Raw genomic sequence first — 26,549 nt, forward strand, 5'->3', positions numbered from 1 at the left:
TTAAATTGGTGTTGGAACATCTTAAACTGTGCTTGACTGGGTTTTGGATCTTTTTTCCCCGAGGTTTAACAAATGGGAAGGGAATTTTAGCATACTCATTAAGAAGAAAGATGCTGTAATGTAACTGATTCTCAAATTTGAATATTGAAACTGTCACATGGAAGGTGAATTTTGCTTTTGCATTTGCCCGCTGAGTAATAGTTGTTGTTACCAGATTAGAGGCATGGAAGCTACCGTTTTCGCTTTCTGTGGGGTGGGCATAGTCCATAATCAGTTCAGGACAGAAAGACCCAGCTTGCCTTGAATGCAGTTAAGGAGTCTCAGTTTGTAACTTTAAGGTATTTTTTTTTATGTCTATCTTTAGGTTATGAGCATAAAACAGATAGCAACCTTGTGACTTTTTTTCTATGCCATGTGCCAACATTTTCTTATTTACACGCTTTGATAGTCCCCTGAAATGCCTCATTGTCACTGTGCGGTGGGAAGTGCTGTTCCATGTGGAATAGTTCTTCATTGAAACGCAGCTATTGGGCCTGGGAAGGTCATATGCTGGGCTTTTTACCTTTGAAGTAATTTCAGTTTTATTTGCCTGAAAGAGAGAACACTTGATATTTTGTCCTGCTCACCTCTCCTGTGATTTCCCCGGCAGCAAGGTTTTGTTTTGAATGGACTTTTCCTTCCTGCTCTCCTTAGCTTCCTCTGTCTGGTCTCCAGAATGCTGTCAGAGAGCATGCTGTGCGGAAGGACGGTGGCCCACCACCTCCATCACTGGCTTCTTCACAAGCAGTAACACACAAACCCCGGGCCTGCTGTTTCCTCTGATAGTGGTGTTAAAAATTTTGGGAAGAAAATTTAAAACAGAGTCACTCACAAGAAATTCCAGCCTGTTTTCTCCTTCTCTGTAGAGAGCAGGCTGTTGCGTTTTAAAACCTTGGGTTTCCAAATGTTGTGCTCCTACAGATGGGAAAGCAGATGCATACAAGGGCTTCTAACTGGGCCTGGAGAGGCCACAGGAAAGCAGGTCTAGGATGCAGCTGTGTGCATGGGTCCCTGACAACATCGCCTTTCTTCATGTCTAATATGCAAGATAATCTCAATCTTCTTGCAGGTAGACAACTTCCTGGTCTTAGAAGATTTGGACATGGAGGAAGAGAGTGAGCCCCAGATGAACACGGGTATGCGCTCTCTCTCTTTTTCATACTGTGTAACCGTGTTTTGGAAACTTCAAGTGATTTATGTTGCTTTGTTATTTTTGGCAAGTCCTCCCTTGATGTAAGAAAAACTGAAGTAAAATTTCTTTTTGAAAAGCAAAAACTTTTACTCAGTTTTTAAAGCCTTTATTTATTTATTTAATTTTTTTAAAGCCCTTTGAAACTTATAAAACCTTTGGTCTAAGTGAAATAGAGCTGTCCCTTTCCTTTCCCTCAAATTTGGAATAAATTAAACTGTTAAATAATCGTGCCACAAGAACATGTGCTCCACTATGTTCATAGCAGCCTTTTTTGTCATAGCCAGAATCTGGAAACAACCTAGATACCCCTTGACCGAAGAATGGATAAGGAAAATGTGGTACATTTACATAATGGAGTACTACATAGCAGGAAAAAAAATAATGACATCTTGAGATTTGGAGGCAAATGGATGGATCTAGAAAACATCATATTGAGTGAGGTAACCCAGACCCACAAGACAAATATCATATGTATTCACTCATAAGTGGCTTTTAGACATAAAGCCAAGAAAAGCAGCCTACAAATCACAATCCCAGGGAACTTAGACAACAAAGAGGACCTCAAGAGAGACGTACATGGATCTAATCTACATGGGAAGTAGAAAAAGACCAGAGAAAGTGGGAAGTACACTTGAACGCACTGGCACAGGAGACTACTTCCTAAATATAGCCCCAGCAGCACAGGCACTGAGAGAAACAATTAATAAATGGGACCTCCTGAAACTGAAAAGCTTCTATAAAGCAAAGGACACGGTCAACAAGAAAAAACGACAGCCTACAGAATGGGTAAAGATCTTCACTAACCCCACATCAGACAGAGGTCTGATCTCCAAATTATACAAAGCACTCAAGAAATTGGTCATCAAAAGAACATATAATCCAATAAAAAAAATGGAGTACAGACCTAAACAGAGAACTCTCAACAGAGGAATCTAACATGGCTGAAAGACACTTGAGGCAATGCTCAACATCCTTAGTCATCAGAGAAATGTACTGCATTTTTAGCCATTCCTCTATTGTTTGAGCTTGACACTGTGAGACTACTGGTTCTTGTCTATACAAAACATTTACAAGATAAAATCAGTGTTATAGGTGGGCAGGAGAGTGCCTGTATTGGGCATTATTGTGGTACAGTTTCTCACTTCCTTCTTGCAGTGAGAAGGTCTGTTCTTGTCACCAGTCATGTGGCTTGGTGTTCTTTTGCTCTTCCCAATAGAAACTGGATAGCTGAAGAGAATCTCTGTGAGTGGTGGTATTTGGCAGTTTTTATATCCTTTAGCATTTGATAGCAATGATCTGCAGTCACAGACAGGAGGGAGCAGCAGCATGTAGCACCCTCTAGAATTGTAACTCTCCTGCTGACTCTGGTAAGTGGGTCCCTTTGCTCTACTTGTTGGTTCAGCTATTCTTGTATAGGCCTAGGGTACCAGGACTCTTAGCTTTATAAGTGTAGGCCTAGGCAGGGCCAGTTTTGTATCTCCAGGGCTGAGGGTATCCGAGAGCCTTGGCCCTCCAGGCTTCAAAGCTCTCTAGGGCTCTTCCAGTGAGACTGACAGTGTTTTGCTGGAGAGTGAATGTACTTCAGGAGCTGCTCGTTGTGTGGCTATTGTGGATTTTTCTCAAGCTGTCTGCAGAAAGTTGAGACAGCCCGTATAATCATCAGTGCCGTCACCTGACTGTGTTCAAGTCAGAAGGTGAATGCTGCCAGTGTAACATGGGATAACAGCTGTTAATTAGGGAGTCACATTGTCCCAGCCCCAACATCTTTCTTTACAGGAAGACGATCAGGATTGCTTACAATAAGAACCTAGAAAGTGTATCACTAATGCTAATAGTTATTTTGTTTAACAGTGCTGAACACCAGGCAAGTATATCAGGGAGAGATGATAAGCTAATAAAACAATGTGGCTAGTAAATTTAATATTTTTTTACATCGACCTTTACTAATTTTTGTGTCATTGTTTTTTTAAAAAACATTTTCCAAGTATGCTATTCAGTCACCTAGTTTATTACTTTCTTTTAAAAAATGAATAGAAAGATCTCAGTAGTATTATGTTTTCAGAAACTAGATAGCAGGAGGTCTTCCATTTGTGTTTAAACAGTTACTGAGGCTGAACCAAGTCTCAGTGGACTTGAATGAAGTAGTTAAGACTGTCTCTTGTGTGAAATGATGTGTGAATTGATGGCTGACAGTTCAGTCTGCAGTGATCTAATCACCAAAGGCCACCAAGGTTTCCCAATTTTCATAATGTACAATCTGGGTCACTTGAAAGGAAGAAAGAAATTAAATACTTTGTGCCAAGGTGAATTTCAGTGTGTGGCCTAATTTGTATTACACTTCAGGAATGTAAGCAGAAGGCAAATATTTATATCAGATGGGAGATGTGACATTTTTAAATAGGCAAGTTGCTCTTATAATTTTGGCAGCAGGGAGGTTTACTGATTAGATTCTGTTGTTACTGTTTAAGCAACAGATTTGCCCGGGGCAACAAGGAAACACGTTTTTGTATTGCTTTTTCTACCACTGATTTTATTTGTTCACTGTATTCACCTTTATAAATATTCTTCAAGATTCAAGAGCACCATGCTTTTCCAGTGTGTGCCTTGTTATTTTGCCAACCAAGGAGTAGAGTTTTGAGTCCAGTTTTTGGCAGAATCAACTCCATGTACTGATATGAGTAGCCCAGGTGTTATAAGGCTTGGTACCCTCTGTTCTTTTGATATCACGTTAGTGTCGTGGTGTTCAAATCCACTGGAGAAATCAGAGACTTAGACTCAACTCAAATTTAGAGTAAATGAATTTATTCTTTTTAAAAAACCTTTTTATTGATTCTTTGTGGATGTCACATTGCATATTCCTATCCCATTCATCTTCCTGTCCCTTTGTATCTGCCCTCTGCCCTTGCAGACCCTCCCCAGTAAAATAAAATTTAAAAGAAAAAATCTCACTGTGGAAGCTGTGATGTTGGAGAGTGAGCCGCACAGTGTACCCTTTAGTCCTTACACCTTTACTTGCAAGGGTTCGTTAGTGAGTCATTGGCCTGGTTCCAGGCCTCTGGCTTCTGCTACACTACCAATACTAGGCCCTCGCTTTTCTCGGATATCCTGTTGCTGCCCTGTGTCACTGAGATCCTGCAGCTTTGCATCTGCATGATCAGCCCCTTCATGTACTCCAGCAGTTCATAGACGGGGTGGATGTTGGGTTGGGCCAACCGTTAGCCCTGGTTCTGGCCCTGGGTGGTAACTGGGTTGGTTAGCCTTCCAGTTCTCTTTCATCCTCACCACCAGAGTTAACTCTCCAGCATTGCCCTGCTAGCTCACCTAATGCAGCAGGCAGCAAGGGGTGGGGCCTGTTCTGCTCTCATGCCATCTGGGTGCTCACACCCATGCCACCAGGGTCAGCTGAGTTGCCCAGGTGAGGTTCAGGATCCACTCTTCCTAGTGCTGCTGCTGGTGAGGGCCAGGGACAGCTCTACTTGGTCTCGAGGCCAGTTCTCCTGCCTTCTATAGGTGGCCAGTGTTCCTCTGTGTCTGGGTGATGACTGCAGACTGACCCTTTTCTCTTCCCAGAATTCTCCTATTCTGGTCGCCCTGTCTATACTTCCTGCCTGGCTACTAGCCAATCATCATTTTATTAAACTAATACAAGCGACAAATCTTTACAGGGTATAAGACCATTGTTCTATAGTAGGTAAGGGGTGGTGGGGGGGTCATCTTTCCCGTGCTCATGCCACTACATGGCAGATGGGAGGGTGGGGCCATCTACCCCACTGTCATTCCCTCAGGGCCAGCTTACCTGTGCCTGTCAACAGGGTCAGCTGTAGTGTGCTGCTCAGACAAGATGCAGAGCCCGCTCTCCTATGTGCTGCAGTTGATGAGGGGCAGAGCTAGCTCTCCTACTCTTGTGACCCTGGGGCCTGCTCTCTTGCCTGCCACAGGTGACAAGGGATGGGGGTAGGATGGGGAGGGCATCTTTCCCTCACCCGTGTACCACATGGTGGATGAGTGGGGGCAGGGTGAGATCTCCTGCACCCATACCCATAGGACAGCTCATCCGTGCCCCTGGCAACAGGGTCAGCTCTACTGTGCTACCTGGACAAGGTGCAGGGCCTGCTCTCCCCAGTGCTGCAGCCAGGGAGGGGCGGGATCAGCTCTCCCACTCTCGTGGCCCCATGGGCAGCTTTCCCGCCTGCAGTAGGTGGCGAGGAGCAGTAGGAGCCAAGGCTCCTGGGGGTGAGGGTGCCATCACTCCCTCACCCACACTGCAGTATCTCAGATTGTGGGGCTAGCTCTCCCACTCCCATGCCTTCAGGCCTGTTCACCCACACCCCCGCCAATGGGGTCATCTCTACTGTGATGCCCAGGCAAGGTGCAGGGCCTGCTGGTCTGAGTGCTGCAACTGGTGAGGGGCAGGACCCGTCTTCTAGTCTCAAGACCCTGGGGCCAGCTCTCCTGCCTAGCAGAACTGCTACCTTATACTATGCCAGAAGTGGTGGTTAGGGGGTGTGGGAAAGGGCAGATATCAGAAAGGGCAGATGCATTACAAAGAGCCATAGAATTCACAGCTGGGCAAGAAAATTGTTTTTGCTCCCCTCAGTTGTCTTTTTCTTCTCTATATATAGTAATAAAAGACTATTTCATCCCCCTTTCCATAGCAATAAGGTTTTACAGAAGCAAAGGCAGCTGTTAATACCTCACAGCCCATTATCCTATTCTATCTCACCTGCAGGCCACTAGGATCTTCCAGGCGTTCCAGAGCAAAAGGCCAATGGCTCTTAAGGGATGCCTGGTTCCATATTAAGTTTCTTTAGTCATCACACGGGACCTATGTAAATTATTATTCAGGTCTGAGCATTCGAATGGCTGGAATAGAGCAGTTCATTTCTGGGCAGGAAAAAACACAGTGCCATCAGTGAGGGCTGGCTGTCGCGTCCTTACAGTTAGCACCTTTACCTCTTTTGAATTTAAGATAGGATAGTTAACCTGGTGACTGCCCTGCCTCAGACAAGATGGCTCAAATTGCTATACAACACAGGTATAATTCGTGATAGCTGTAGTCATTGCATCGAGGTCAGCAGGGTAGGAATACTGTTCATTTTTCCTTTGCTCTCTCAGTTTCCATGCAGCTGGCTTGAGAGACTGGGCTTTGGAGGTGCAGTTCTTATAATCACACATGCATAGATAGGTTTCCTACAGTGGGTGTATTTACACTGTGTTAGGTGAGAATGGGCACTGATTCCTGCTTAACATTTGCAGCCCTGTTTGATTTTTTTAGAAAATAAAAAAATGATTTATTTTTATTGAGCTTATACTTATTCCTTTTCCTTTTTCCAAACAGTCCCATACACCTTCCTTGCTGTCTTCCAAGTTCATGTCCTTCTTTTTATTCCATATATATGTATATATATGTATGCATATATATTTCTCAATATTTGTGTATAATTAAGTTATACATTAAGCACAACTTGCATGTTTATTTTAAGGGCTGACCATTTGGTGTGCTCCCCTGCTCTCAGCGTTCTTGAATTGCTCTAGTTATTTGTATAGGTAGGTCAAAGCCTCGTGTTTTTTCCCCCATCCACTTTGACGTGTCTGTTGTCCTTGTTCAGGTTAGGAAGTTATGTTGCCAAGACTTTATGGCTATAGCTTCTGACATTACCAGCGGACATCATCACACTTAAAATCTCTGGTCCTGCTGGGTGGTGGTGGCGCACGCCTTTAATCCCAGCACTCGGGAGGCAGAGGCAGGCGGATCTCTATGAGTTCGAGGCCAGCCTGGTCTAGAAGAGCTAGTTCCAGGACAGGAACCAAAAAGCTACAGAGAAACCCTGTCTCCAAAAAATCAAAAAAGAAAAAAAAATCTCTGGTTTTCTGGCTTCTGCACTCTGTCTGCATCCTCTACTGCACTATTCCCTGAGCCTTAGGTGTGTGAGTGTTTCGTAGAAGTGAGGCGGGGCTCCACGACTCGTAGCTTCATTGGTTGTAGTTTTCTGTAATGGTCTCCATCTGTTGCAGAGCTTCCTTGTGAGGGGTGAGGACTGCATTTACCTGCCTAGACACTGGAGAAGGATGTGTAGGGTCTGGCAGGGTTGAGGGATTGGATTCCTATTTGTTTTTTTATTTCCAAGGACATTGGTCACTTAAAAATCATTAATCTGCAACATTAAGCAGGTTTAGGGAGCTCTCCTTTGCCCCCTCTCTGCTCCTTCCATCCACTCCTCCTCTGTTTCTATTCAGAAGAGGGTAGGCTTTCCAAGATATTAAACAAACATGGATTATCAAGTTGCAGTAAGACTAGGCACCTCCCCCATATTAAGGCTGGACAGGGTAGCCCAGTATGAGGAAAAGGGTCCCAAAAGCTGGACAAAGAGCCAGAGGCAGCCTCTGCTCCCCCTGTCAGGAGTCTCACATGAAGAGCAAGCGACACAACTGTAACATGTATGCAGAGGACCTAGGTCAGTCCCATGTGGGCTCCTTGGTTGTCAGTTGAGTCTGTGAGCCCCAGAGAGCCCAGGTGATGTGGGATTCCCCTCGGCATGCTCTGAATATGTTTTATTTCCATTGGCTAATAAAGAGACTGCTTTTTGCCAGTGGCTTAACAGAATATAGCCAGGCTTGGAAAGATATATAGAGAGAGTAGGTGGAGTCAGAGAGATGCCATTTAGCTACTGCAGGAGACAGAGGCCAGACGTCAGATAGAGCCTTACTAATAGGCCACAACTATGTGGCAATACACAGATTAATAGAAATGGGTTAATTTAAGATAATAAGAAGCATAAGTTAATAGGCCAAGCAGTGTTGTAATAATATAGTTTCAGTGTGATTATTTTGGGTCTGGTTGGCCTGGAAATGGACAAGCAGCCTCCCACTACACCCAGGTTTGTTGATTCTGTGGGTTTTTATTTGGTGTCTTTTGTCCCTCCTAACAATCCTTCCTCCTCCTCTTCAGCAGAATTCCCCAAGCTCTGCCTAATGGTTGGTTGTGGGTGGGTCTCTTCTGCATCTGTTCCCATCAGTTATTGGATGAAGCCTCTCCGATGAGACTAGGCACCAATCTATGAGAATAGCAGAATGTCAGTAGGCATCATTACATTGACTTTTCTTTTTCTCCAGTCATATTTTGGTCAATTCTAGGTCTCTGGGCCATCTAGCTCTGGGTTCTGGTGTTCCAGGCAGTGTCCAGTGGGCTCACTCTCATGGTATGGGTCTCAGGCTGGACCAGTCATTGGCTGACCACTCCCACAATTTCTGCACGCCTTTATCCCAATACATCTTGTAGATGGGACACATTGTGGGTTGAAGGTTACGCGGCTGGGTTGGTGTCCCAGTCCCTCCACCAGAAATCTTTCCTGGTTGCACGAGATGGCCAGTTCAGGCTATAAGTCCCCTCTTAGTAGGAGTCTTAGCTAGAGTCATTGTTATAGATTCTAGGGAGTTTCCATTGCACTAAGTTTCTACCTCACCCTTAAATGTCCCAGTCATCTCTCTTCCAGTACTCTCCTTATCTACCCCAACCTGATCTTTCCTCTTCCTATCCCCATTCACCTCCAGTCCACCTACAAAATATATTCTATTTACCTTTCCCAGGTATATCCAAGTATCTTCACCTTGATCCCTTCTTATTTAGCTTCTCTGGGTCTTTGGGTTGTTGCATGGTTCTTCTTTAGGTAATGGCTAATATCTACTTATGAGTAAGTGCATATGATGTTTGTCTTTCTTGGTCTGGGTTACCTCACTCAGGATGATTTTTTCAGTTCCATCCATTTGCCTGTGGATTTCATGATGTCTTTTGTTTTTATAAGTTTAGTAATACTCCATTGTGTAAATGTACCACATTTTCTTTATCCATTCTTCAGTTGAGGGACATCGAGGTTGATGATAGATATTCTGTAATTCTCTTTCTTTGTTGAGTCTGTGTGATTTGGGTATCAGGGTGATGGGGAGAGGAGGGATGGCTGGGGTTATTTTATATAGGTGGGGGTGTGGGGTGGGAGGTGGGAGGATGCAGTCTTATCTTAGATTCAGGGAACTGGACTGGCCCATGGTGGGATAGGAGGCTTCTGCTGGAGGTGTGACCAGTGATTCTTATTCAACAAATATTTGACAGCTGTAGTTTGTTCCTGACATGCAAATGAAGACTAACACATTGAACTTTTGTCCTCATGTGATTAATAATTTTTTGTAGGAGTTAGATATTACCTATAGAGTACACATATATAATTATAAATTGTTCTAGATCTCACAAGCACACAGGGTAAGAGAACTAAAATCTGTATGTGGAATCAGAGAAGGCGCTCTAAGACCTGACCTACAGGGTGAAAACCACTAACTAAAAGAGGAGCCTGAGGTGAGGAGGAGGGAGACAGGTGAGCATAGGAATGGTGTAAAATGGGGGCTTTTTAGAAACCTTTCCTCCTGTGATTTCTTTTCACACAAGGAAATTTTGTGCAGCTCTATGTATATGCACTTGAAGTTATGAAAGTCATAAAGAAGGTATCTTAAAATGATTTTTGGTATACATATAACTTTACTATGTATTAATGATAAAAACAAATTTTCATATTAATGAGATAGATATGCTTGGATGACTTAAAAACTTAAATCTCGGGTGAATATTTGATGCTGCAGGATACAGAACATCTTCATCATTTTTTAGGGTAGATGGATGTTTTGATTTTATAGTTGCCAGTGCTGCAAATTCTTCTTGCCACAACTATGTCGTACAAAATGACAGAATTATATTTAGGGCAATTTCAGAATTTGTTGGAAGTTCTCTTCTAATCCCAAGTCAGAATCTTATTGGGTTTTTTTTTTAAAATGAAATTCAAGCCTGAAGCTCAAACAGCTGTTTTTAAAGTCAGCCATTCCAGCTTAGCGTGGCCAATGCAACGGCAAACTGATCTGATGCTTACACGTTGAGGACTAATGCTAGGGAATTATTAAATGTTTTTGTTTTCTACAATTAAACCATTATGGTTCCTTAAGAACTGGAAACTTTATATGCGTAAGGAAAACAGTACAGTTCATAATATCTAGTGGTCTGCAGTCTGAGTGGAGGTGTTTTGGGAAGTGTTCATGGGGACTGTTGGGTTGACGACATGTATGGTATTTACTGTACACACTGTATGTTCAGACCAGTGCTGCAGTGAAGTTGCATGTTGTAACACGGGTGAGGGCCAGGAATACCTTGGGATTTGGCTTAAATTCTGGTCATTGTGTCTTAAGAAACCTCTTATCTTGCCAAACTTTTCACTAGTACTAAATTTGGTTACATGATTCTATATAGGGTCGCAACTCACAGTTTAAGTTGCTGTGGCTTAAGGAACTGTATACAGGAGAGTCCCAGGCTTGGAGAAAATGGCATGTTCCAACCAATTTAAAGTATCATTCTTTGATGGCTTCACTGCTTCCTAAAAACATAAGAAACGAAAATTTTTTTTTTTTTGTGCCTTACAGTGGTCCTCTTGCTACTCTGGTTTTTATATTTGCTAACTTAATCATCTGTGAAGGTGTATTTGAAAAGCCATGTTAACCAGAGAAAAACACTACTCCCCAAACTTATTATTGCATAAAGAAATTTTCATCTTCTTTCTGAGAAGGGACTAGAAAAGGGAAGGTAATTCTAGTGTTTTTCATAATCTGTCCAAGCAAAGAAAGAGTTTTCCTCACCAGATAAGTTGGGGGAAGAAACTCTTTGGATGGTCCTTCTGTTTCTGCTGTGAGGCTCACGCTGTTGGGAGTCGTATGTTGGGTTTTCTCATGTATGTGACTTTTTATAATACTGTGAATGAGCCCTGAGCTTCCCTATTTAGCACTCTTCACTGTAAGGCCACATCAGAGTGCCGAGAACCTTCTACCTTCATTGCCCTGTTGCAGCTCTGTTACGCTTTTTACTTAAAATGTTTTTAAAAGATGTATTTTAAAAAATTTTATGTGTATGGATGTTTAGCCTGTGGGTATATTTTTGTACCACAGTGTGTGCATTGCCCACAAGGCTGACAGAGGGCATTGGGTCCCCTTTAACTGGAGTTACAGATGATTATGAGTCTCCCTGTGGGTGCTTGGAAATGAATTTGAGTGCTCTGAAAGAGCAACCAGTGCTCTTAACTACTCTACCATCTCTCTAGTCCTGACATTATGTTTTAAATCCTTTTAGTTTCCTGACTTTATAGCCTCTGCTTGCAAACCAGTAAAAAAGTCTTGAGCTGAAAAAGCCACAAGGACCCTTAGACATATTTCTCAAATCTTTCCTTTTTGGGAATCTTAACTTCTTAAGATACAAGCTGCTTTAGTAGCCCTCCAATGCTTTCCAAGAGTTGATTTTTAAAGTTTATTTGGCCTTTCTAGTTTTTATCAGAGGAAGGGTTAGATTAATACTATCTAGAACACTGTGTTGACTGTCTCTGTCCCACAAGGTCCCACAGCCATTTAGTCTCAAATAAACACACAGAGGTCTGCATTAATCGTAAACTGGTTGGCCTAGTAGCTCAGGCTTCTTATTAATTAAGTCTTACATCTTACATTAACCCATTATTCTTGACTGTGTTAGCCACGTGGCTTGGTACCTTTTTTGGCAAGGCATTCACATTTTGCATCCTCTGCATCTGGGTGATGACTGCAGACTGAGTCTTTCTTCTTCCCAGAATTCTCCTATTCTCATTGCCCCACCTCTACTTCCTGCCTGGTCGCCCTGCCTATACTTCCTGCCTGGCTACTGGCCAATCAGCATTTTATGAAATTACAATTGACAGGGTACAGACCGTCATCCCACAGCAACAGCGGGTCATTGAAGTTGTCAGTCAGGCACTTTGGGAAGTGTAAGAAGCCTTTGGGTTGTTTTGTGACAACAAATGAGATCTGATTCTTCTCTTGAAACACTCAGGATTAGACTGTTAAAGGTCACTGTGGATAATCCATTCCTTATCACCAGTGACTGTTATGTCCCCCAACCTCTGGGAAATTTGAGTATATATACAAATAACTGTGAGATGGCTGAAAGATAGGAGAAAGTCTCTTTCCTAATAGATATCCTACCTGGCTCTTTCTGTCAGTGTTGCTTTACCTTTTATAGCATGTAATGCTTAGAGTCATAAAAATTCAATTTTGTTTTTGGTTTCTCTCATTTTGATTTTTTATGTGGAAAACATATCCCTATAACAACCGTCAGTTTTTGAGGGGATGGACTGTGCTTGCTTTATATCACCCACAGTGTCTAACTGGTGTACAGGATCTTCATAGTTGTTGCTCAGTTTAAATTTGTAATGTAGGAAATTAATTTCCTGTTCCAAGTACTGGTTGGGAATTCGCCATGCGTAAGGGACTGTGCTAGCCCTGACAGCATGCATTCTTGAATTCTGTCTTTCCTCCAGAGAAAAGGTGACAGCAATTTAAGATGCTGAGGATGTGGAGTCTTTTTGCTTTGAAATAATTGTTCCCATGGCAGTAGATTTGTTATAAAAGAAATCATTGTTGTTGAAGTTGAACGTCTTCCTTAGATGAGAACAGATTAGGGCTGAAAAGCTTCAGTGAGGGACACGGACACTTGTCCTGCCGCCATACATTTTGTCAGACAGACCACGGTCTTAAACATAAGCCTGGAGTGCAGACTGTGTTTTGTTTTCGCATGGGAACTTGTGTTTACACCAGCAGCCAACCGACCTGATAGATGGTGTTGGTCCTCACATCGAGAGGCCTGAGCCTTTCCTTTAGTTCTTGTTGGCAGGCCCTCACCAGCCTTTGACATACCCTAGGCTCTTGCATGTGGGAGCGCAGTGCAGGAGTTTGGCTTTGAACTCATAAATAAGTGGCTACATTAGGAGGCCCATTTCTCTTCCGGTGTTAATGAGTTTAAACGTGATGCTTTCCAGGCATCAATTGTTTGCAAAATGTACTTCCTGCTGTCTACTATGCTTGGGAGCTACAGGCAACACTTCTTGGCCTGTGCTTGGATGTTCTGTATGATGAAGCAAAATTAAAATGTAATAAAATGCTTGTTTATAGAATGTATAATGTGACATTGGCTGAGGCCCTGGCTCTCGGGGCAGACTGCTTGGCTATGCCTTTCTAGCTATGGGATCTTGAGTGAGGTCTCTCTGTGTGTAGAGCTCATGTTTACAGAACAGAACAAAGAGCTGCTGGGAGGATTAGCGGTGCTGGTCCTTATAAAATACTGGACACATCGGTGTCGGTTGTTATTATTGCTTTTATTTATGCCAATTATGAGATGAGGTTCTGAAATTGCAATCATCAATCTCAATAGAACTACCTTCTTCACTGCCTCCCCACCAGTCCTCAAGTTCCCAGATGACCTGACTATGCTCTATTTCTTAACAATTGAAAAACAACAATGATTCACTTTTGTGAGTGAGATGTCTATGGGGGTGAAGGATGCCTTTCAGAATACTCTCAGTTTTTGAATATCAGGCCTGCTGAGTTATCTTCCTATATATGCTGCCATTGCCTTTAGTCCAGATATGCCTGATGCTAATTAATCACTTCCACGGAGAACTTAATGAGTGGCTTAGTTAGGATCGTCTTTGAGTAGCAGGCAGTAGCATCTCGTGCCAGTTCCATGCTATTGGCCAGCTCTCCCTATTTCCTCTGGCTGAGGAGGGAAGGTCTTATGCTTCTGTGTGTCTGTCTGCTCACCGCAAGAAGGTTTCGGAAGTCCAGTGGCATCTGTGTTACATTCATGATGTGTCACATGTGTGAAAACAGCCAGCATAACCACTCAAAATAAATCCATGGGGAAACTGAGATTGGTTATTGAATTCTTCTGATTGTGCTAAACAAGCAGGAAACATGTTGTTTGAAAGTTTTGAAAATGAGCCCGTGCATTCTTCATATAACAGAGTATTTCATTTTTCTGCTGAAAGCTAAAGTATTTTCCTTCTGGCATCCTCATTTTGTAAAATATATATATATTTGAAATATTGCTGCATTGTTACAGAATGAAACCTGCACTCCATTTTCTTTCTCTTCTCCCCCTCAGGAAAACAAGTGAAAACTAGGCAAATGGAGCACCTTCCTGCCTTATTTTCCTATAGTAGTGGAGGGGGAGTTAGGCCCGGGAGGACCACCACATCACTCTCTAAGCTAAGGGGACTTAGGCCCGGGAGGACCACCACATCACTCTCTAAGCCAAGGGGAGTTAGGCTGGAAGGATCATCACTCCCTATGCCTTCCTCCAACCTTCCAGATGAACTACAACCTTGCAACATGATAAGAAATCAATACACAGGTAGCTTTGATTTTATGGAAAAGGGAATCCTTTAAGTGACGTTCACAGATGAGGACAGCAATTGTGCAAGGGGCCAGCTTTCCTGAGCATGTTTGCCCATTTTGATTGTTACAGGCCTATAGACATCTGACTTGGGGAGATGATGAACTTCCCAGGAGGATCAGCTGAAATATTTTGTATCCAACAGATCGGCTGCTACTTCCAGGAGAAGTCGAACAGGATATAAGCGCCAGTGTTCCTGCTTATGTTCCTTCTGTGAACCTGCCTCTCACTTCTGAGGTGAAGCCAAAACCCACTGAGCGAAGAACTCTGAAGCAAATGGAGGAGGTACTCCCGGGGAATTCCATCGTGACAGTATGTGGGTTTTGCCCTTTCAGGGAACCCCTATACCTGCACCCTTTGCATTTTCCTTGGTTTGGAATAATTTAGAGTTGGAGTTATTTAGTTGGTCTTGCTTGTTTCCATCTGTCCCTGACATACATAGAGCAATAGTGTTTGCATATAGAAACCTGGTTGATCTCTGTAGTTCTGCGTAGGGTCTGCTCAGCAGATAGAAGGACAGTTCCCTTCTCTCTCCTGGTCTCACCTGGCTGTGGCTTTTCTATCATCTCTGAGGTCCTGTAAACCTTTGTATTAGGTAAGGTAAGGACAGGATGTAAAAAGAATCACAGTCTGAAATCCATTCCTAAAAGGAGGTAGAAGTTCATTTCTTGTATTTAAACATTTCTAGAGAGTCCTACAGTGAACAGGTCAGTTCCTTAGAGTTATCAGAGATTAAAAGGCTCTGACTTGAATTCATTGACAACTGCTGAGTTGTTCATAGCTGGGCATGTGGAAGGCTGGGAAATGTTATTAAGCATTATTTTCATACGTGGGAGAACGGAATCTCTGCTATAGTTTTATTCTCCCTAACGTATTACTTGAGAGCCATTTTTGCGATCTTTTTTTACAACTCTTCCTACCAGCATTAATAAATACACTGCAGGTGGGGCTGGGAAGTAACCTTTACCCTGTTTAACATAGAGGGGATAAACACAGGCATCGCTAAGGGCTCTTTATTAGCGCTTTCTAGCCAAATTCTAGGGTCCCTCTTTGGTTTCCTTAATCATTCAGGTGCTCTTGTAATGGTATATTCTGTTATGAATCAGTCATTTAGTCAGAGAGGACATACACATTTCAGTCTTAAATGGTTTTTTTCCTTATAATACTTTTGTCTACCGTACTGAAAAGTATACCCAAGATGCTTACAGGCTTGCATTGAACTCCCAAATTGGTTACTAGACAAATAAGTCAGGACAGCTACTTCCCAATATGCCTTTTGAATTATAGATTATGTTCTTTGAGCTGTAAGAAGCTAAAATTACAGGGCTTCTCAATACAGGAATCCATTTCATTTTAAGGCTTGTTTATATTCTTGGCTAGGCTGTGACCATACAGGTTGGGCATGGCATCTAGTACCCTAAGAGATGCAATTACTTTGATGTCAGTTATAGAATATATGTATTTTGAGACATTAATTGAAGTTATTATAAATTAGTTTCAGTTAGTGGTTAAGAAGCTTCTTCTGGGATCTATCCCATAGCCCACAAAACTCAAATTACAACTACAAGTATTATTTATATCTAGGGCCTTGTACTTATTAGGCAAGCATTTATTTCCCCCATTTTAAAAATTAATTTTGGAGACTCTCATGAAATGTATTTTCATTACATTCACCCGCAGCCCCTGACTTCTCATGGATACACCCCTACCTCCCTAACCTCACCCCCCCCCCCAGTTTCACATACACTGGTTGACTGGACTGCATGTCTACTGTGCAACTTGTGCTGCACTGGAATCGTTCTGTAGCACAGGCTAGCACGTTTCTTGACTGAGTCTCGCAACTACTGATATTTTGTATGTAAGCTTGATTTCTTTTTGCTTGCTTTGATGTAACCAGTTCTCACTAGGTAGCACAGGTCGGACTCAAACATGTTCATTTTCCTGCTAGTGAGAGCTAAGATTATAGATGTAAGCATTATTTGTTTTAGAATTGTTTTAGAACCATCATAAATTATAACATTGAACCAATGCTTCCTTGGTTTAATAGCACAAATTTATTTTCACCACCTAAATCATTAAAAGAATGCAATCATCAGTTTCCGGCAAGCGTCCTGTGAGGGACCGTCAAGGAGCCTTTGGGTCTAGAGCTGGTAGCTGCTTTCAGTGGCTTCTGTCTGAAAGTGCAATGCGTTCTGTGAGTCCTGCTTCCTCGGGATTGCCTTTTCAGAACCCACAACTCTCGGGTATGGATGGGGTCTGTTTGATTTTTCCCCATGATTTCGTTACTAGTTTATGTATGTGCATTTGTCTCTTAGAGACATTTTTAACACTTCTGGCTTATTATTAGTCAACAAATTTTTGCCTTGATCCTCTGTTTTAATACATTTTGGAGGCTTTGAACTGCTTTCTAGAGCAAGCTAAGTTCGTAAGAGTGAGAGTGAGATTCTGGTTCTTTGAAGAGACAACCATGGAAGAGGTCAGTAGAGAAGCTTGAGGTTCCCTGTCTTCCATTTCACAATGGGATTCTAAACATTTCTCCACCAAGCTAGTTTATTTACCACATCACTCTGTGTTCTAGCCTGTAGCTAAATGCTACCGTTATTGATTTGAGCATTACTTTTGTGTTCCTTAATTTGCCCGTGTGGCATTATGAATGAAAATGTCTCCTCTTTTAGTAGCGTCCCTATAAGAATCAGTCACGTGAGCGATTTTAAGGAAACTCAGTTTCCTAGTAGTATACAGATTATATTCCCATAGTGGTCACAAAATTTTTTCAATTAGACTTGAAATTAGATACCTGAAATCCACACATTTCTCTCAGCTCCTTAGGCAAAAATAACAAGTTAATAACTTAATTCACACTTGTTTTTTTGTTTAGCAGCGGGGGAGTTGGTGTTGTATAGCAACGATCCTTCTCCAAAATAAGCCAGAATTTCAATTTGTAGTTGAAACGTTGGTGCAGTAGAGCTTAAGATGCTGAAATAAACCCACCTTGAAAGAAAAAAGCTTCCAGGCTGCTAGGGCAGTCAACAGCTGGATCATGGAGCAAGCACGCAACCTCTCTGTGTTTGAAGGGGTACGACGATGCTTTCTGAATGGCATGGCACACCTCATTACACTTGGAATTATGTATCTGTGTCTATAAGTTTATGTTATTGCAACATAAAATGTCAGAGTGAACTCAGAACAAAACAGACACGCAACAAATATTTACCCAATAAACAAATACATGCATTCTTCCTACTAACCAGGAGTAACTTTGTGCTATAGTGACATGGTTGAAGTCTGTCATGGTCTGGATATGATCTGTTACCCACAGACCCATGCCTTTGTATACGTGGTCCCCAGATGCTGGTGCTATTTTTGGGGAAACCTTTAGGAGGTTGGGCTCCAGCTGGAGGAAGTGAGTTACTGGAAGCTGAATAGCCCAGCCTCTCTGACTGTCCTCTGTCATGCTCTGTGTAGCTGGGAACACACAACTGCAACATGTCCCCACATGATGACACCAAAAGTTGAGGCTGACCTTCCCTTGCTGTGTCTCTTTTCTTCTCTTTGGAATCTGACACTACTGCAAATGTGTAGTATTTTGATTTTGCAGGGGCTCGTGGTTTAGAGACACCCCGAGTCTCAGAAGAGACTCTGCTTTTGCATGTGTGAGTGGTTGCAAAACTGCTAAAGGCTATAGGACTTTTGACGTTGGACAGGATTTATTTTGCATTATGAAAAAATCAAGAGCTCATGGGGCCAGAAAGGAAATGTCCTGGCGTAAATGTGCAATGCACCACATAGAGTAATGTCTAAACATTTGGTCTTCAGCTAGTGACAGTTTTTTTAGGTTGTGGAACCTTTAGAAAGTGAGAGAAATGTGGTCACTGGAGATGGGCCTCAAGGTTTTATAGCCTTGTCTACATCCTGTCCTTGCTATGCTTACTGGTCCACATAGGTGTGAGGAAGTGGCTGTCATATGCCCCCACCACCATAGAGCTATCTTCTGCCAATACTTTCCCTACCATGATAGGCTGTAGCCCTCAAAGTTTGAGCCAAATAAAAGTCTTCCCCCTTTTGTTGTTTTTGTGAGGTATTTTTGCATGATGACCCAAAATGAAGCTAATATAGTGTCCTTGTCTCTTTTCTCCTTTCTTAACCCCTCTCCCACAACATGTCACAATGATCAAATCTCCTCTCCCATTCTTGACAAAAAAGAAACAAAAGAAGGAAAGGTTGCTTCCCTTGGACCTTTCTTTGGCTGTGGTCTGTTCCTCTCCCTTTTTTCCATTCAAATTCATTAGTGCTTCTGGTTGAATTCCTCTCCCCTTTTTCCGCTCAACTCCATTAGTGCCTCTGCCTTTTCTCTTCTCATTCCTCTCACAATGAACTGCAAATTGCTTTGCTGTGGTTGCCTACCTGAAAGTATTCAGAATGAGGGAACCAGGTATAGTTCAGTAGCCCAGTCTTGGTGTGGGAAGTCCTTCTGTCTATGTGTTGCTTTTATTGGTTAATGAATAAATCTGTTTCAGTCAGTGGCTTAGCAGAAAAGGGTAAGGCGGGAGTTTCAAGCAGATAGAGGAGGAGAGAGTAATTGGAGTTAGGGAGAAGCCATGTAGCCACTAACAGGGACAGAAGCCTCCGCTGGAGCCTGCCAAAACTTTGCTGGTAGGCCATGAACTTGTGGTAATGTACAAATTAGTGAAGGTGGGTTAGTTTAGGATATAAGAGCAAGCTAGAAATATGCTTAAGCTATTGGCCAAACAGTATTGCAAATAATATAGTTTCTAAGTGATTATTTCATGGTCTGGGCAGCCGTGAACTGACAAGTAGCCTCCCGCCTAGAGAGTCTGGTGTTTCCTTTTCTACATTGATGGAGCATGGACATTCAAGCCTGTCCTGCCATGTCAGTCTTCGCCTAGTCTCTTGATTTACTGGCTCTCACAATCTGTCCCTATTCTCTGTGTGTTTCGGTAATTGTTCCTTTCATCCTTTGGAGGTTTTGTCTACCCAGTCCTAACAAGTCAGTGTTCCCCAGGGCATCATATACTTTCCCTCCCTGAATGCTTGAAGCAGTTTTCATCCTATATTCTTCCTCTTATGCTTATATCTCTAAATGGGCATGTCTAGCTTCAGGTCTTTTTCCTCTTGAGCTTCAGCCTTGCGTGTTTGATTGCTTTTTGACTTCTATATCTTCCAGGGATCTTCAGATGCACTGTGTTCACAGCTGAGCATCTCAGCCTGTGCTTTCTCCTCTTCCTTCTCCATGTCGTCAGTCACCAAGTGCTGCTCTTTTCCTTCCTAAATGGTTTTCATATCTTTTCTACCAGTGCTTCATTGTCCTTGTCTCTTGCTTAGACTACTGGAGCAGAGTTCTGAGGAGCCTTCTGACTCCAGGCCAATCCCTTTGAATATACTGTCTATTTAACCTGCAGTGTGAGCTATTTAATTCTAATCTCCAATATTTTTTTTTCCTTTTTGGTGCTGCTAATTACCTGCTCCATTATATGTGCTCATTAAACTCATTAAAACATTTGACAAAATGAAGGAAGTGCATATAAGACCAAGTGTCTGCCCTTGCTTTCAAAAGATTCTTCAAAAGCTTTTCATCATCTATAAGATGCTGCTGCCACCTTGCCATTTCTTGCTCTGTCCTCCTTTCAGCTCAGACAATGCTGAACCGCTTTCAGACGTGAAACCCTGCACCTTGTGTTCATAGCACGCTCCCGGAAACCCTCCTGTCTGCAAAGCTGCTTCTCCCTCAGCCTGTTGACCGATTCTACTTAGGGATCCAGCTGTCTCTGGTCCCTTCTCAGCCCACTCCAGTCTGGTCTATGTTAGATGCTCCCGTCACCACTCAAACTCTTCCATTCCACCACTCAGGTGTGCCTGTGCTGACACATCTGTTAGTGACTTTATGCAGGTCTTTCTTTGTGTTCTAGGACCTCACGCAATGGCTAGGAATGCAGGAAAATGAACATTCTGGGACGAATGAAAGATCCCTGAGTGACTGCAGGGAACTAGTCTCTCACTTTCACTCAGTGAAGCCATACTGGAAGCTTATCCCCAAATGGCCTAAAATATTCTGAGGATCACACTCTGATTTTGCAAATATTTTTGGTTTCCTCTGTTGTGTTTCAGCATTTAGGTCGCATTCTAAGAAAATTATCTGCTCTAATGACAAACTTAAAGTTCATTGTAAGTGGCTGTTCCTTGCATTGGCAAGTTCTAGCTTTTAGAAATCTCTGTTTTTGCTATTATCTTGGTTAATTCACAATGCCTGTAGAAAATTATGGCAGCACAATGAAAATTCAACTATATGGGAAAAAAACCCTTAAAGAAAAATGCTTTTTTTTTATTAAAGAGAGAATTTCTTCGTCAGTAGTATCATAATACTACATATTGCAGCCACAATGTGGACTGGAATCTCAGGAAAATGGAGGCATAAGAAGGCATGGGATGGGGCCATCTCTGAAGAGTTAACTTAGCCATAGGAGTTGGCGTTGATCAGAAGCCTGAGAAGTCTGAGCTATGAGCCTTACTTTATCTGGCCCACTAAGACAAGATGGTGGGCAGTGAAGAGAGAGATGTGGGGGCTGGGCTGTGTTCTGCAGGTGACATGCTCTGTCTTTCTCAGTTTTCCTAGTGAGGAGCATGCCACATGTCAGTGATGTCCCTTGTTACTGTCTTCTCCTTACAGGGAAGCCTGGAGACCCAGGTTTTGCTGTACTCTGTTCTGTTTTCAGTACCTAATGCTGAGCAACTATTTACTGATGAATAAGTAAAGGGTGGGGGAGATGGAAGTGCGTTATGTACCAGGGAGTAGGAAGGGCATGGTATAATATCAGAGGGATTTCCATAGCTGAGAGACTTGTTTAATTTGAAGTGATAGCCCAGCCTCCCTGGGATGTGGATGAAGGCCAGGTTTTTGCATGTGGTGAGCACGGATGTGTTCAGAGAATCAGGATGAGGTTCTGAATCGTAGTGCAGGACATAAGCCAGATCTCTGCAACTCAGTAGATGTGTTCTCTCTTGCTTTTAGACGAGGGCACAAAGAGCTTCAAAAATCCTCCGAGACTAAAACAGTCACAGAGACAGAGTTTCCTCTACATCTAGGCCAGGATCAGTAAGAATCAGGTGTCTACATAATTAGGCAGGATGGACTGGGGCCTGGTCTGCAGGTTTCAGTATTCTACACAGAGTCGGCTTGGACGCTTGCATTCTGGACATGAACATCAAGTGTCACTGTGTGTGTGTTTCTTCATTGGCGCGAGTCTTAGCAATAGCGCTCCTCTGTTATTTTGTGCTGAAGATATCTAATTATAGAGAGTGATGGTGGCACATCAGCCACTTTCTTCTGCAGGCTAATTTGTGTGTGTGCAGCTGCTCCTTTGAAAACAGTCATGGCCTTACACATGGTCTTGAGGCATTTTTAGTGGTAGCTGTGGGAACTGTGCAGCTTATTCAGAGAAGGACTTTTCTTCCAAAGAACCAGTGTTTTTGAACTTGTTTTGTTTGTGTTTTTGAACAAATGTGGCTTTATTTGAAGCATATTGTACTGGTTTCAAAAGTGGCCTATCTTCTTTACTAGCCTTGGGCAAGTTCTGAAAACCTTTCAAAGCTTCATGACTGGGAAGCAATAGCATGAGGACTTCAGTCAGCCCGGGCATAGTGAGCACAGCTCTAGAAGGCCTTGCTCTTTTCCTCTGTTCCCTCTGCCTTGCTAAACACCATTAGCTTATATTCCTAAAGCTAGCCACCAAGGTCTGTTCCTTTATTTGGCCACTTCCTCCTCCTGAGGCTGACACCCAAGGTATAGCTATCAATATATTAAAGCCCAGCAATCCCTTTGGGTATCCTAATTAAGACACCCAAATTAAAATTAAATACCTCATTCTAACATGAGGCTTCCCCGTTTGCCTTTATAAACCACCATTTCCTATGTGCACGTCTGTCTCCTCTCTGTCCAGAGGCAGTCCTTTGTCCTCCTCCAGGACAGATGCCTGTTCCCTCGCCCCTTTGTTCCCTTCACTCTTTCCCTCATCCTCTGTCTCCCTCTTTGTCCTCTGTCCTTTGTCCCTCTATGACAAATAAGTCTCCTTTATGCTGAGAACTTGGTCGTGGGGTGTCCTGAACTGATACTGGTCCTTTCAGTGGGTACTAGCAGGGCTGATGGATGGAAGGACACTGTTAATACCCATGTGGTTCTGGTACTAGGGCAGGCCCATGATAGTAACATTCACTGGCAGCCGTTGACTTTCCTCCCCAGGAAAACACAGAGGAGAGGATCAGACCTCTGGAAATTGTTGGATCACAGCAGCTGATTTTATTGCTGCAGGGCAATGAGCGGCTGGGAGTCTGCTATTAGCACTGTACACCGTACTCCCTAATAGGACTCTGAAGAGCGAGGTGGGAAGCAGAGCTTTCCTGATGTCTTTCCACTGTAGTAGCAGCACAGAGCCTCCAAGCAGCTTGTTCCATTTCACACACACTGCAGAAGTTATTTGGGGAGATCATCTTCCATGCAAGAATGTTTAAAGCTGACACTACCTAGCTGCAGGGCATTTTTTCATTTATTGCATAAGTCATAGTTTTCAATTATTTCCGCACCACCATACATACAGAGTTGATGAGGTGCTGCGTGATTTCATAGTATCTCATACCATTGGCTTTAAGTGGGATTTTTCAGGGGTGAATTAATGAGATTTAAGGCATTCTTTTCTGTGTACTGGAACATGTACTCTTTTGATAAACAAGCGAACAAATGAACAAACAGACAAACCTTTTCCCCATGCTGGGGACCAAGCATAGGATCTTGTGCGTGCCCAGCAAGCATTCTATTGACTGAGCTTCACTCTCAGCTTGGGAACTGTGCTTTGAGTGGCTCCAGCGTGTCTATAAACATGTACAAAACTATTTCCTTTCTTTGCAGGTAATCCAACTTACAGGTAAACTGTCATATGTAAAACGGAAGAAAAGGGATGCTGGACTTTTAAATTTGATCATATGTGTTTTAATTTCTCCTGTTATGAGACAGGGGTATGGCTATTATTTCAAGTATGGTAAATTCAGGGTGTTTTTGTTCTTAGTTTTAAAGATTACTTCATTAACAGATATTTTTTAGCAAATGGCGCAAAGGTTGATCAAGACCTTAAGGTGTATTTCTTGTTTAATGGGTCCTTATGCGTCCATCTCTGACACTGCAGTGGGCAAAGAATGAACTGAATGTGTGCAAAGCAGACCTGATTCTTGCTGTGGGGGTGGAATTAGTTAATGATACTCATTCAGATACAGCATGATACAAATGGGGCATATTAAGAGGCTTAAATTAGGTCAAATTGAATAATTGAATTTATTTCATTACTTAAAAACAGCTTAATCAGCTGTGAGTGCCGAAAGTCTAAAAAAAGTTTCATTAAATATTAATAGGCTGTTTATGTTTTCAACTTCATTTTCACTTCAGTGACTGTGTTTCTTTTTCCTTTGGTATTATTTTTTTTTTCAGATATTTGGAGATGAAGTACAGCCCTTCTTTCTCGATGAAGAATTTGATTATGACAATGTGACTCTCACTCCCAAGTTCACTGCTGGAGAGATAGTGACCATCCAAGAGCTGGCCAAGAAAAGGGCGATGGATTCCAATACAGATATTGACCATGACTGAGTCAATAGATGTCTTTGTGTTTAGTTTTATTTTGTCTATACACAACCAACATTAGAATAAAGCATACATCAGCTGATTCCCTCCGTGGAAATGTATACATCTGCATTCTTTTGTCTCTGTTGTTTATCACCAGGCCACAGAGGGAACAAGGCTGAAGGTATTGCTTCCATTTCTGAAGTCTCGTCTGTCCGTGACTGGGTCCTGTGACTGGCTGGGAAGGTGGGACAGGGAAATGGGGACAGGAACTAAGGACTGCTGAATCTCCATTTAATGAGGGCACTGTCCAAGGGCACGTGCGTGTTGTACTGAAGACTGGGAACAGAACCCATCTTATTAGAGTTTCAGGACAATTGCCTGTTTCAAACATTATTATAATTAATAGAATCACTTATAATGTAGGTCTTTGGTCCTATGTGTCCAGAGATGGTGATATCTATCTGTGTGGTTGTTGACAGATTAAGCTTCATGGAATTCTGGGATTAAAAACTTTACCATTAATTCACATATGATGGCCACAAAATACAGTGAGTGATCTTTGTCTCCAGAAGTTTAGGGTTGGAAAAGCGGAGCAACTAGAGACTGTGGAATGATATCCTGGGTGCTGGTGAGAGGGCTCCGTAGGGTGCCTGCTGGGCAGGCCTGATGACTTTAGCTCAGTCCCTGGAGCCATGTAAAGGTGGAAGGAGAGAGATGGCTCCACAAAGCTGTCCCCTGACTTCCACATGGGAGCCAGGGCATGCAACCCATACACACCCTTCCCCCACTAAGAATAAATGGAAATTATAAATGTGTTATGGGATAGTAGTTATGCAGACTGCTCACAGGTTGCTAAGGGAATGGGTGGAGGGATGGAGAAGAGGCGATAAGGGGGGTGATATGTATGGAATAATATTACTGAAGAAATCAGTAACAAATGGACTTGGTATTATTTCTCTTTTAAGTAGACTTTATATTTTCGCCATACGCTCCCTTTCTCTGCTCCCCCATGGTTAGCACCACACACCACAGAATATATTTGTTGCTGCTTTGGTTTGGTTCTTTCCTATTGTTGCTGCTTTTCTTCTCCCATGGTAAGATAAGAACACTTCATATGAGATAAGAACACTTCACATGAGAGCCAGCATCTTTTTTTTTATTTAAAAGATTTTTCCCCCATTTTATATGCCAACCACAGTTCCTCCTTCCTCTCCTTCTGCTCCCCCTACCGCCCATCCAAGTCCTCCCCATCCACTCCTCAGAAAGAATTTGGCTTCCCATGGGGAGTCAACAAAGTCTGGCATACCAAGTTGAGGCAGGACCAGGCTGTTCCCTGCTATCCAGGCTGAGCAAGGTATCCCTCCGTGTGGAATGGGCTCCAAAATGCCAGTTCATGCACTAGGGATAAATCCTGGTCCCATTGCCAGTGGCCCCACAGACTGCCCAAGTCACTTAACTGCCACCCACTTTCAGAGGGCCTAGCTTGGTCCTATGCAGGTTCCCCAGCTGTCAATCCAGAGTCAGTGAGCTCCCAGTAGCTCGGGTCAGCTGCCTCTGTGGGTTTCTCCATCATGGACTTGATCCCTTCGAGAGTCAGTGTCTTAAACGCTTGGGCACACAGTTCAGTGTTACAAGCTGTACACAATACTGTGGCAGATCTCTACGAATTGCCCACATGCTGCTAAAACCACACTCACTTATCTCCGCGGCTTCTGACAGGAGCTGCTTTCTCTTCTGAGCTAGACTGTTAGAGACACCCCATGGAAGTGGAGATGCAATATCTGCCCTTCAGTGACTCATGTATTTGACTTATAGTATTTTCCAGATTCATTCACATGGCTACATATGGAAGGATTTGTTCTTTTCAGAGGCTGATTAGTATCACATTCTATACATAGACCATTCTATTCATCAGCTGAACATTTAGGTTGTTTCTATATCCTGGTTCTTGTGAGTCACACTGCAGTTGTGCTTGGGTATGAATGAGGAGTTGTGTGTGTTTTTATTCATAAAAATGCTGTTTATAGACTGCACAAAAGAATTCTCCCAGTTTCATCTTTCAGAAGATTCACATGATTTGCATATTTATTTTTATTGACTCAACAAACTTTGCCCATTTATGACTCCAGCCTTATTTGCACTTGGCGGTGAGGAAGATCTAAGCATCGCAGAGCCTTTTAGTGAGGACGAGGGATACATGCATGCACAATTTTGGCAGAGTGTCAGTGCCCAGTGTAACAGTCATTAGCTGCATCCTGGTGTGTGGAAAGGAGATGCAGCCGCTGTGACCAAGGAGCTGAGTTTCATTATTTGATTTTTATTTCAGTATAAAATCAAGAACATATTTAACTCACTTATCAGAAAGCTTTCAAGTAGATTTGGAACAACGTTGGAATGTGAATCTGCTTTTT

At 42.7% G+C, this 26,549-nt stretch overlaps 1 protein-coding gene across 2 annotated transcripts in view; it reads left to right on the top strand.

Moving 5' to 3' along the window:
- Nucleotides 1-25,324, top strand: part of C14H11orf74 (chromosome 14 C11orf74 homolog) — a 77,868-nt gene extending 52,544 nt beyond the window's left edge. Inside the window, exons 5-7 of one of the 2 annotated variants that reach the window (XM_026787880.1) lie at nucleotides 1,109-1,175; nucleotides 14,659-14,825; nucleotides 24,004-25,324. In XM_026787880.1, the coding sequence (XP_026643681.1) occupies nucleotides 1,109-1,175; nucleotides 14,659-14,825; nucleotides 24,004-24,162 (393 nt within the window). In that variant the 3' untranslated portion in view covers nucleotides 24,163-25,324. The remainder of the gene's footprint in view (nucleotides 1-1,108; nucleotides 1,176-14,658; nucleotides 14,826-24,003) is intronic. The other variant, XM_013352605.1, reaches the window with a different exon arrangement.
- Nucleotides 25,325-26,549: the final 1,225 nt, after the last annotated feature.

This window comes from Microtus ochrogaster (genome assembly GCF_000317375.1).
Source record: "Microtus ochrogaster isolate Prairie Vole_2 chromosome 14 unlocalized genomic scaffold, MicOch1.0 chr14_random_1, whole genome shotgun sequence".
Taxonomy (NCBI): domain Eukaryota; kingdom Metazoa; phylum Chordata; class Mammalia; order Rodentia; family Cricetidae; genus Microtus; species Microtus ochrogaster.